The 11,654-nt window shown below is 39.4% G+C and overlaps 1 protein-coding gene across 7 annotated transcripts in view; it reads left to right on the plus strand.

Annotated features, from left to right (window-relative positions):
• LOC138064674 (ubiquitin-associated protein 2-like) overlaps positions 1 to 11,447 on the plus strand; it is a 51,826-nt gene extending 40,379 nt beyond the window's left edge. For 6 of the 7 annotated variants that reach the window (XM_068928345.1, XM_068928344.1, XM_068928347.1 and 3 more), the window contains exons 7-10: positions 3,363 to 3,417; positions 4,623 to 4,726; positions 9,938 to 9,997; positions 11,194 to 11,384. In XM_068928345.1, the coding sequence (XP_068784446.1) occupies positions 3,363 to 3,417; positions 4,623 to 4,726; positions 9,938 to 9,997; positions 11,194 to 11,369 (395 nt within the window). In that variant the 3' untranslated portion in view covers positions 11,370 to 11,384. Of the gene's footprint in view, positions 1 to 3,362; positions 3,418 to 4,622; positions 4,727 to 9,937; positions 9,998 to 11,193 lie in introns of all 7 variants that reach the window. The other variant, XM_068928351.1, reaches the window with a different exon arrangement.
• Positions 11,448 to 11,654: the final 207 nt, after the last annotated feature.

An 11,654-nucleotide genomic window follows, 5' to 3' on the forward strand; every position in this document is an offset into this window, starting at 1 on the left:
TGGTTGGCTGCACAGTAGCAAGGGACAGCAGGTTTACCTGATTTCTGGTGGCTTATACTGGCTTAAGGGTGATTGGTTTGCTAGCATTTAACAAACAGTGAACTCGTTCAGAGAGTTGATCTGGCAGTAAACCAATCATTTTATTTTCCAGCGGTAGTTTAGCACTCACTCACTGGTCGTCAGTGCGGAGAAGAGGGCAGAACTTGTGATTGCAGATGAGAATGACCTCCATTTTAGTAGCTCTGATTTAGATGGATTTAAGCTACTGTGGAACTGCGTGCTCAGACTTTGTTTCCCTGCTCTTGAATTTCTGCAGCAAGTGCCATTTGCTTGCTGACCTTTTAGTCACTGTTAAAAAAAAAAAGTACTAAAAATCTGCAGATACAGGATGGGAATTTGCAGTTGTTTCATGACTTTAACTTCTCTGTAGGCTGTAAGACTGTGCTGCTAAGATTTTTAAGGCCATGTTTTAATTTTATCGTCAGAAGAATAACTCTCTCAGCATGAGAATTTTAGAGTATATTAGTGACCTAGTTGCATTAAAGAGAATAACAGCCCTTCCCACTGGAGCCTTGTGTCATGATTATGATCATGAGATTTCCTGTCCAAGTTAAGTTAGTCTTTCAGTAGCGAGTACTCACTGCCCCATGTTTTGGCTTTGTTCTTCAGGAGCTTCTTTTCTAGCTTGGAATTTAGTGCTTTCTGTAACCCCACTGGTGTGGTACTTCCCTTTAGTTTTCATTGGGATGCTTTTTGTTGCGCTTACTCATTAAATTAAAGGAATTGCACTTTGACTTTTCTGTCAAAACCATTGACACAGCTTTATGAAGTTAAGGGAGTCCATTTGAAATTCAGGTTCTGCTAACTTTACTATTAACTTTCAAAGTGATCTTGTGTGGGCAAGTCCTTGCTATTAGTCTTCTAGGACTGTGTATGGAACTTCATGAACAGCCTTATTTCTTTTATAGTCAAAATACACTCAAACTGCTAGAGGTCTTTATTGCTGCTTTTAGCCACTAGTTTACTGTGCCTGTGCTGGTAGACAGAAATTGGCTAGTGACACTGAAACAGCATCTTACATATACCTCTCTGGCTAAAACTTGATCTTCTGTTTACTGTGCTAAGGTTATTTTTTCAGACTTTGGGCACTGGGAAGACTTAGGTCCTCTTCTAAAAACCATTTGTACTTTCATGCTAACTATTCCAGCTAATATTTCTGTACCTAATGTCTGCTTCACTCATATATTTCTGCTCAGCTGTTTCTGTGGTTTACATCTCCTAATCTGTTTTATAGCTGAGCTTTGCTCAGAAAAATGGTGGCCTGTATTCTGCCCATCATTAATAAATGGTGCTTAATGCTCTATTGATAGCTGCAGCCACTGATACCATGTTGTCTCCACCAGAAGCTTAGACTTGCAGATAGTCTATGAAGAAGTAGATTTATTATGTAGATAGCTTCTGTACTGTACCCAAGTAAACTTGTTTAGCCAGTTCTACTTTTTAAAATTATTTACTGGGGAGAATGGGAATCTAGAGTGCACTGACTTCTATCTTCTGTGTGTCTGAGTGTTGCTACCCTGTTATGCCATAGATCAGCTTCCCGGAATGGAGATTTCAGATGGGTGAGGGAGAAGAGAACTAAGGCTAGAGTAGGTCGGCTGGACTAGGAAGGCTCAGACTGGGTTAGAATTGGGTGGGTACAGTGGGGTTTGGGGCTGTGATGTTCATGGCAGAATGAAGTACGCGTCTCCGCACCTGGGCTGGGTGAAGAGGGGTGGTGATTGCTGGGCCTGAGCTGCACCTATTGTTACCTCCTTTTTAACTTCTGTCCTCTTGACAACCAATTGTGAAAAGGAGAGCAAAGAGGGAAAAATTGTAGAAAGGGGCAGGCCTGGCCTGACGTCAGACCTTCGTTCTTGTGTGTTCTTGTCCCACTGAAACGCTGTGTTGCTGGATGGGAATCCTTCCCCTGTGGAGTCACAGAGTCACAGTTGTCATCCTGCATACAAATATAAGTAGACCGTTTCATCTAAACGAGGGTAAAGCTATCCTCCTATTTCAATGCTTTTGAGAAGTCCTTAAAATGTAGGTAGTAGACACTTAGTCCTTCAGAAATGTCTTTTTAAACTTGCACAGTGAACTAGGGCAAGAGTAAGAATGAGTGGTGAGGAGAAGGAAAGGAAGGTCATTAAACTAGGAATTCTTAAGCTGTTTTTACCATGTCCTGGAGCTAATGCCCTTATTCAGTTAAGCTGGCTCCCTAAAAACAAGGGGTAATTTTGATCCCAATTCAAACTCTCCATACTAGATAATTCTGATGTTTGGATAAGCGATGTTCTGGTGATTAAAAATGATAACATGTGTGTTCTGGTAAACTTGTAGTTGCTTGCTGACTTGCAACTACTGCATAATTTTGTCATTAAAGTAATCATTACTTTGCTTTCTGTGTACAGCTCTTGACCTGCTCCTGTTCTGTAATGCAAAATGATATATATATATATTTTTTTACCTCAAAAAACAAAAAATACCAAACCAAAACTACCCCACAAAAATGGCAAGCTGGAATAGCCTCAGATATTGATAGCATAGAAAGGGAAAAAGATCTGTGTAGAAATATACTGCACCTAAGAAATAGTTTCTAAAAATTTATGCAGAGATGTGCTTTATGGATGGTTAAATAATGCAAAAATTCTAAGGCCTCACGGGCACTATGCGGCATACAAAAATAAAGCCGTTCACTGTAGCAAGAAGCTTTTAAACTGAGGCTGCTATAAAAATTGGAGGCGGCGGGGAAGTAATTTGTTGTGGTTAAACAGAAACTAATGTTTTTGTGGGGTGATAAGGGAGTGGTCTGAATCATTTGAATTGGTTAATTTTCATGCCAGTAACTAGAATTGAGGGGTAAAAGCAAGTGTGGTAGCAGCTTGGAGAATGTGCAGGAGGTAGGGGTAGACAGGGAGTCTGAGTGAGAGAAAGAAACAAATGGAATTTTGACACTTGTCTTAGTTGGAAAAATCCAGGAGTGAGAAGTTGTTCCTTGGGAGATCGGGGTACGCATGTAGGCTGGGATTTTAGGGCCTTGTAGCCCAGAGTGAGAAATGGGAGACAAAAATTTTTGTATAATATCTGATAATTTAACAACGGCGGTGTCACATATTAGTTTGGGATGAGGCTTTAGTTAAGTCCTTCTCTTAGTGTTTGAGCTTCTACTTCACTAGATATAGAAAAAGATACCAAAAGTTTCAAGTCCTACTGAAACATATATCCTAATTTTCTGCTTCAATCATAGCATTTGCTAATGTGCCAGACTAGCAATTGGGTCCTTCTCTGCTCTTGCTGTTAAATGGTGTTTTCTCTCCTAGGCTTTGGACGTGGCAGAGGGAGAGGAGCGGGGAGGTTTTCAGCCCAAGGCATGGGGTAAGAAACATGCAGAGCACAGATCTTGGGGAGGATCAAACACAGTGGCAATATTAATCGCCACTGGATCTATTAATAACTCTGTACGTATGGTAAAGTAATATGGTTGCAAAAATTTACAGATCTGTTAGATGACGGATGGAATATTTTTGTCTAAAGCCTATATTTATAACTAGACACACCTATACAAACCTAATGTAAGTTCATGTGTCAAATGTAACTCAGTTGTATCTACCAGTAACAGTCACATTGAGTTATTATGTTTCACAGGTGCCTAGGAGGCTGGAAGTTCTCCGTGATGCTTATAGTCCTAGGTTAATTAAAGAAGAGATTTGTTCCAGTGTCATGTAGAACATGCAGATCCTAACTAAGACCAGAAACACTAGTGATTATGAACTTTCCCTTCTTTTTGAGGTTTCATGCTTTAAGGTGTTTGGACATGCGTATACCCTAATACAGAATCAAAAGAAGTTACTTAGCAGCTCTAAGGATTTTTCAGTTCTGTCAAAAGAATTTGCTTCAGAGAAGCAGTGTAGCCTCCACTATATTTATTTACTCAGTGGTTGCTCCCAGTGACATTTCATGTAATACCAGTAGTTTCATGATGAACGGAAGGCTCGTTCTAGCTCTCTAATAAGCCTTCTTGTTCACACTTCTATCTTATGAAGTGAAAAGTGTTTTTTCTTCAGAAATCCTTTGTCATCTTTTAGCTGCCATCTGTGTTTTTGGATTGGTGTCAGGAGTGCTTCTGAAATAATCTTACCAATGTTCCAACTGTTGTCCTGCCTAAGTCTGGTGCTCTGAAAGTCCATAATTCTGGTTTCTCATCAGTCAGTTGCCTGCTGAGAAACTGTCACCTGAGAGACCCTTAACGTTTTGCCCATAAACTAATGCCTTAGGAGAATGGGAGGAGTAGGTATGCTGCCACTGCTTTTTCAGGAATTCCTGTTTTTGTTCAGTTTCTCTACAGTAGTTTTTTGTCTCCTGACTTTTTTTCTCTTCTTCCTTTTTTTTTCCTTTTTCCTTTTTTTTTAATCAGTGACTGCTCATAGAAGAAAAAATTCTTTTAAAAACCAGTGACTAAAATAAATATATGTGGAAATCAGGATGTTAAATCTAATACGACTTCAGCTAAAAATCATCACACTTATGTTCATTGAATGACCCATGTGTTCTCTTCCATTTCTTAACTTTTAAAACTCTAGGACATTTAACCCTGCAGACTATACGGAGTCTTCTGCCACTGATGGCTTTGGGACAAAATCTGAGATTTGGGAGACTGGTCAGAATGATGCAGATGATGGAACTGGTAAGATGTTTCAAGAAGTGGAAGGATTGGAATGAAGACCTGTAGCAAATTACAGTTAAAATAACATTCTGTTAGTGTTAACTTCTAAAAATGTGAAAACATCTCACCTGGCAGAGATATTAGTTCATTTTTGTAGGTTACTGCTACTGACGTGCTGAGCTTGCGCTCTAGCCCCAGTGACTCTCTGGTTAAATGAGGGGAAAGCAATTTTCAATTCTTTTGTTTGTTTAATATTAATCCCATGAGAGAAAAAGGGATTCATAGGTTTATTGGAAGAACCTTATGTGTGAAGAATTGTTTAGATCTCCTAAGTGCTGCTTAAGATCTCACCCAATGTGATTTAGGAGCGTAATACCACTGAAAGTGATTGTCCACAGATATTGAGTAATAGGGTCTGAATGACTAAGTAAACATCTAAAAACTATTTGTAAATATGAATCTGCACAGTGACACTGAGATGTATTTGGAAGTCTCACCTATATACACTATAGAAATGTGAGGATGTGAGTCTCTGGGATGGAAGAGATGGAGTTCCAAGATCTGCCACCTTTGAAGAGAAGATGTATTAGCTAAAGCACGAGCAGGCACTTGAACAGAGGCCAAAAGAACCGTCTGCCTGTCTGAAGATGGAGGCAGCTGTGTGCTTCTATATGAAGTTTCAAGGGTGAAATATGGAGTCCTAGCTAAAGGCAGCAGACCACAGTAGTCTGAAAAGGAACCGCTTAACAGTGGTCTCATGTGGTGACTCAGAAATGAAGAATGTGACCTGCTTGTCTGTGAATTGGGAGAACAACTGGATAGATTGCTGCCTCCCATACTCTGTGACAGCAGATGAAGATAAAGGAAAGCCGGTGTCAGGATGGAGAAATCGTGTTTTGTTGTCCATACTTGGGAACCAAGTGATAAGATAGACTGCTTTTCTCCTTACCCCCCAAATAAAGGATCACTTTTCTGATCTCTTCATCAGCTGCTGAAGCCTGCTGAAATGATTTTTCACAGTCCTTTTTGAGTCAAGTGCAGAAGGAAAAGACTGAGACTGGAGGCCAGTGTGTGACTTAGGTGGAATATTTCAGCTTCTTTGAGCCCTGCAATGAACCTTTTGAGATGCGCCTTTCTAAACTTCATAAAAGCTGTTCTTCAATTACCAGAGAAGACGACAACAGGCTCAGAGTTTAGGAGGCCTGATTAGGTAGTTGTCTCGGCACTCTTGAATGCCTTGTAGTCCAGTGTGGCAGAGTGGCCCTGAGTACGTTAATGGCTATTGAAAAGGAGATCTTTTGCCAAATCTGGCATCTTTCCAAGGCATTACCTTTGAAGTGACATGTGTTATAGTGAACAAAAGTGTGCCTTTTATTCTCGCTCGTGTTAGTTTTTCAAATAAGTTTATCAGATAATGAGTTAGAAGGATACCTAATGAGTTGAAAATTCCTCCACGAATACCGATACTGATGTTTGCTCTATGGCAGTGGGGGGGCAAAGCATTGTTACAAGTATTACAGAAGCAATGAGGTTAACTGGCTGAAGAAAGAAGAGATACAACAAAGGCATAAGGGCACTGGAACAGAGGTGTAAAAAATTTATCAGTCGGTTATTAGTGGACACAACTTTAGGACTGTGCTTTACAAACCACTTTTGCTTATGCTCCGTTTCCCAAGTGAACCTGAATGTTTGTGACTCTTGCTGACCACTATGTGTAGCCTTCATATGCCTGCCCTGTTGCAGCCTCTGTTGCCTCTTCTGGTATGCATTTCCTCAGACTTTATTAACAGAACCATTCTACCTAGGAATAGGAGTAGTTGGCTGTGGCTAAACTGATATCCTTGAGAGTATGAATGTGTGCCTACATGGGGGGTTTGCTGCAGAATAATTAGGCTGGTGGAAATTCAAAGTGCAGGAGTTAATGGGTGGATGTTCTTTTTGGATGCCGAATACCTTTTTGCTGTTAGGGCCTATGCATGTCCCTTAAAAGTGCGCTGGTTTTTGATAAAGCAACTTATGGAGTTTGTACAAAGTTGCTAAGCGTGGTATGGAGAGGAACGTGTGAGAAAGCATTCTGGAGTTTTCCCTAGCCTCCAGGCCTGGTCAGATTGAGTCTTAAGGGAACGAATGTGCATTTGTCTACATGGGGAATTTTCTGCAGAATAATGTGTTTGGTGGAAATTTAAAGCAGACTAGTTAATGTGTGAATGTGCTATTTGAATGCTTAAGTACCTTTTTCCTGTTAATCTTGCTTTCAGTGAAAATGGAAAAGACACCATGACTGATGAAACAAACATATCTGTATGCATCAATATAGGGAAAGAGTTTTATTGTAGAGTGTTTTTGCCTTAGATATGCCCTAAGAACATCAGAAACAAGTCCCTAAACCAACCGGAAGAGATTTGTTTAAAAATAATAGGCTTTAACATTCAGTTATTCAGTGTTATCCAAGTGGGAAGCACTTTCAGCCTTGGAATGGAAAGCATCTTTGATGGTCTTTGGTCTTTAGAGAGGAGGCTGCAGCTTTAAAGCAGAAGAGGGAGTGCTGGGAAGGAGGTGGGGCAGGAAGAGGGAAATAGAGGTGGGGGTAAGGAGTGGCAGACAAGTGTGGGGCTGGAAGCAGATTGTACAAAAGAGCTGCTGATTTGGTTTGTTAATAACAAATACTAGTTTTTAATTACTTTTTGTCCTTTTTGGTTGCAACGCTGCTACGCTAGTTGTAAATCAACAGTCCCAGTAATAAAGAAGTTACCAATGTAGAGTTGCCAAAGATGTGAATGAGGAGGGATATGTACGTATGGAAATTCATACAGCCTGCAGTAGGATATTGAAGGGTGTCAAATAAAAGTATACACAGAAGGACAGGATGGAAATCCTTCTTTACTCCCCGTTGCCCAGCCTTATTTCTTCTTTCATCTGTAAAGAAACAAACCAAATTAGAGTACTGTACCTACAGGAGTTGGAGAATTAGTGTCTTTCATTTGCAGTTACATTAAAAAGGAGGTACTAGGCGACTATCTTGACAAACTGTAAACTAGTTATCCATACTGAAATGTTTTCTGAAGACGTCACTCAAATTGGAACTCTGTGCAGTTCAGAATATTTCATAAATATTCCCTCCCTAAGTTAGTGCTTGGAGATGACCAACTTCAAAATTTTCTTTAAAACAAAACACAAAAGTTTGTTTCCGAAATTTGTTTGCGCTCTTGTGTTCTCTGAAAACGCTCTAGAACACCTCATCCTGAATTGTTGCAGATGCCAGAAGAATTACAGTAGGCTGAATGAAAAGTGTTTCTAGATGGGTCATTGTGAATTCCATAGAAAAGCTAGCTGGTTCTGTGGGGCTAAAATTTAGTGTAGCTGGTTGGAATAAAAGGAGAGGAAAGGGTGAAATCTGGCTGATAGAATTTAAGTGCAACTTTATCCAAATAATTTAGCATTAGTTTCCCTAAATCTAAATTTTTACAGTAGAAACGTACAGTTGCAAGACAGGGGACAGATGGGAGGAAACAAAATGATCCGGCCACTTCCAAAAAGGAATAAACTTGAACACTGTGTTTGATATTTTTCAACAGGCATGCAGAGTGTTCATTCTTTGCCTTCTTCATAATATGCAAGGCAGTGGGAGATCCTGAACAACAGTTTGCGTCTGTTTTTATAACAGAAGTTATGACAGAGGTGGTCACTTTTCAAATCAGATTATAAGAATGTGTATTGCATTCTAATAATTTACTATACCTCTACTTTGATATTATTTCATAAATTAAACAGTAAACTTGATTTCCTATTAGCTTGATTATGAGCAGCCTTAAATGACTTTGAATAATGACAAACAAGAAAAAAAATTATAGCGTATCTGTCAAAAGGAGGCAGAAGGGAATTGTGTAGCTTGGAAGCTGTAAGTAGTTGTTTTTTTTAGGATTGCTATAGAAGTTGGAAGAAACATTTTAAGGAAACCTTCAGATTACTCCATTACTGTAGATATAATTAACAAGAATAAGAGTAGTATGTAAGTTTGGAATAGACCAAACTAAAATGATCTCAGGGGGATAATATGGGGGATATGTATGGGGGGTAATTCAAAAGAGGGAAAAAATCCCAAAGGTGTCATAGGAAGTGAGGAATTGTAGGAAGGTAGTTAAGCTGTCCTGAGAATATATAGAATGGTTTGTCTTTATGACTCTCTATGGACAAATTATTTTAGGTTTACAGAAGGAAAAAAAAAAAAAAAAAAAAAGGAAATGATCGTAGGTGGAAGTGTCTAGGTTGAAGTTGATATGACAAACATACTTGGAAATAGAAAACATACTTTTACTGGAAAGCAAAGAACTGATAAATGTCTGTCAAGACCTGGGGGTAAAGGTATGGAAGAGAATAAATGGGCTTGCAATAAAGCCAAGGTGGGTTTTGGACAAAAAGGAAATTGTTGTTCTTGTGGCAAGATCAGACTTGGAATCCTTTAAGTATCAGGAAGAGGTTAGCAAATTGGATTTAGTTCAGAGGAGAATAGCAAAACAATTGAGGCTGGAAGGATTGTCTTTAGAAGCTAGAGTGTGGATAAGCTGTACTAATAAACTTAGCAACCTGGGTAAACTAATGAAAGGGTACAGGGCTGCATTCAGTATTTGAGAAGAGTAAAAAGAGAAATGCTGTCAAAAGTAGGAGCAATGGATAAACCTTGAAACTGAATGACAGGAAGATGTTCCAGATATGACTCTAAACAGATCCAATCCGCCAAAGGTGGCGGGGGATCTTCAGGAGTTAGCCTTGTTTTGTCTAGGGTTCCTTTGTATTTGTTTTAACAGACTCAGAGTCTCATTGTTAGAGTTCTGGCACCAACATGAAGTTTGTCTTCTCCAGAGACTGGCCTTGCTCTGACAACTTTAAGAGATATATGATGAATAGGACAAATGTGAGGATGTATTCCTTTAAGGAAGCAATGACAGAGGAAGTGATCCTGTGCTTGTCAGGAGATGGGAAGGAAAATCAGCTATTTCCCTAGTTAATAGTACAGCTCATTTGGCTCTTCCTCCTTTCCAAAATATCTGTGGAAATGTGTGGGTTTGCCTAGAAATTTGAGGCATGGTAGTTATATCTGAGCAGGCCAGAATTACTATTATTTTTTTAACGTGCCTCAATATTTTGCAGTGTGTAGAAAACTCCTAGTTAGGGGCTGTTTGGTGTAATGTGAGCAAGAAAATGTATTTCAGGCAATTTTATATTGCTCCACAGAGCCAACACAGAGTGGATGTTACCATGCTCAGGACCTGCCAAATAATTTTGGATTCCAAGGTATAATATACGCCTCCCCTCTCCCCTCTATGTGTATCTCTTTGTGGTAGGCCTTTTGAGTTCACTGGATTAGTGCCGTTCATCCTTACTCTGGCCTCGATGCTGCTTTGCAAAATGTACAAAAGAATGCGCCAATTTACCGATTGGATTAGCACCGACTGGATTTGATGCTGTCTTCAGGGGGCTTTGTTTCTAAATGAAGTTGTTTCCAAGGGTTCCTAGTTAAATAAAAAGATATGGTTAAAGTTGTACTGCTTTTGTACTTGATCAAAGGTGATGGTATCAGAAATTTTGCTGCTGGTGTTTTCTTTGCTTGTGGTTACAGAGTTTAAATGAAAGCTCTGGGTCTTGCTGGGATGACCTTACTTCTGCTTATACTGGTAGACAAGGCCTTCAGACCATTTGTTTCTCTTGCATGTCCGTTTCTGCTGCTGCCTCTGGAAGGGATCAGTGTTCTTAATAAGTCTTTAGACTTATTTCCTGTAGTCTTACCAGTGCTGCATGTTGTAGTCGGCATGCTGCGCTCCACTGTTTGCCAAATCAGTTCTGCCACAAGTTACAGGAAGCGGTGTCTTGCAGTTACAGTGGCAGCTCACTGACTTTTCTGGTGCTGCTGTCTGGATTATATAAGTTTCCAAAAAAAATTGCTCTGTCGGGGGAAGGGAATGGGGTGGTTCTGCCCTGGGAAGAGGGTTAGCACTTTGGAAAGGAGCATCTAGAGGCAGAGCTAGGGTCTCAAATTTAAGTATGTCCAAATTTAAGTTGGATTATAGAAGTCAGAGCATGTTTTCTGGTTGTGTTTTGATTAGACTCTGGACTGGATCTTGAAGATCCAATAGAAGGATTGAGTAACCCCTCACTGTCATTGTGGAGGGGTATACAGGGGAAGTTCTTGCCTGTGTTTGGTGTTGATCCCTCTTGTTGCAGACATGTTCATCCAAGCTGTGTCTGGTACCATACTGGCTGAAATCATAGATAAAGCTAAAGTTTAAAACAAACGAACAAACAAAAAACTTCCAACATTTTAAATCTGCAGACCAATTTTCAAGAGCTTCATGTGTTTCCACCCACCATCCTCCTTCCTTTGTATTCCACTAATAACAACAACAGGGGGGCTTTTAATGCAGGAAGGTTGAAATACAATGTTGTGCTTTTAGCTTTTAACTGGTTTTCTTTCCCTCCCCAAATTACAATAGGAGCTTGGAAAAATTCAATAGAAGAATGGACAGCAGAAGACTGGAATGAAGATGTAAGTGTACCTCATTGGACAGACAGCATTCATTGTTTACCCTTTTCAGAGTCTGTGTGTTGTCTTCACAATTTAAATGTTCTAAATAGTACTTTACTGTATGTATGCAATGATACTTCTTAGCATGTTTCTCCGTAATTCTTATTTAAAACGGTATATATCTAGGTAATCTTACTTTCTGAATAAAACTGAATTAGGAAATATTCATTTATTCTGCTGGGTGGACTATTAATGTATAATAACATTTTAAGTTGTGTCCCAAATTAAGTATTAACCAGTTATAGTTCTCTGCTCTTTAACACTGATGAGTGTTAATTGCATACTTTCCCCTAATACTGCGTAGAGATTTAAAGCCATAATATCACAAGATTTTTATGCAATTTGTTTTAAGTGCTAAAGCTTACTGTC

Source organism: Struthio camelus, chromosome Z (assembly GCF_040807025.1).
Source record: "Struthio camelus isolate bStrCam1 chromosome Z, bStrCam1.hap1, whole genome shotgun sequence".
NCBI classification, from domain to species: Eukaryota; Metazoa; Chordata; class Aves; order Struthioniformes; family Struthionidae; genus Struthio; species Struthio camelus.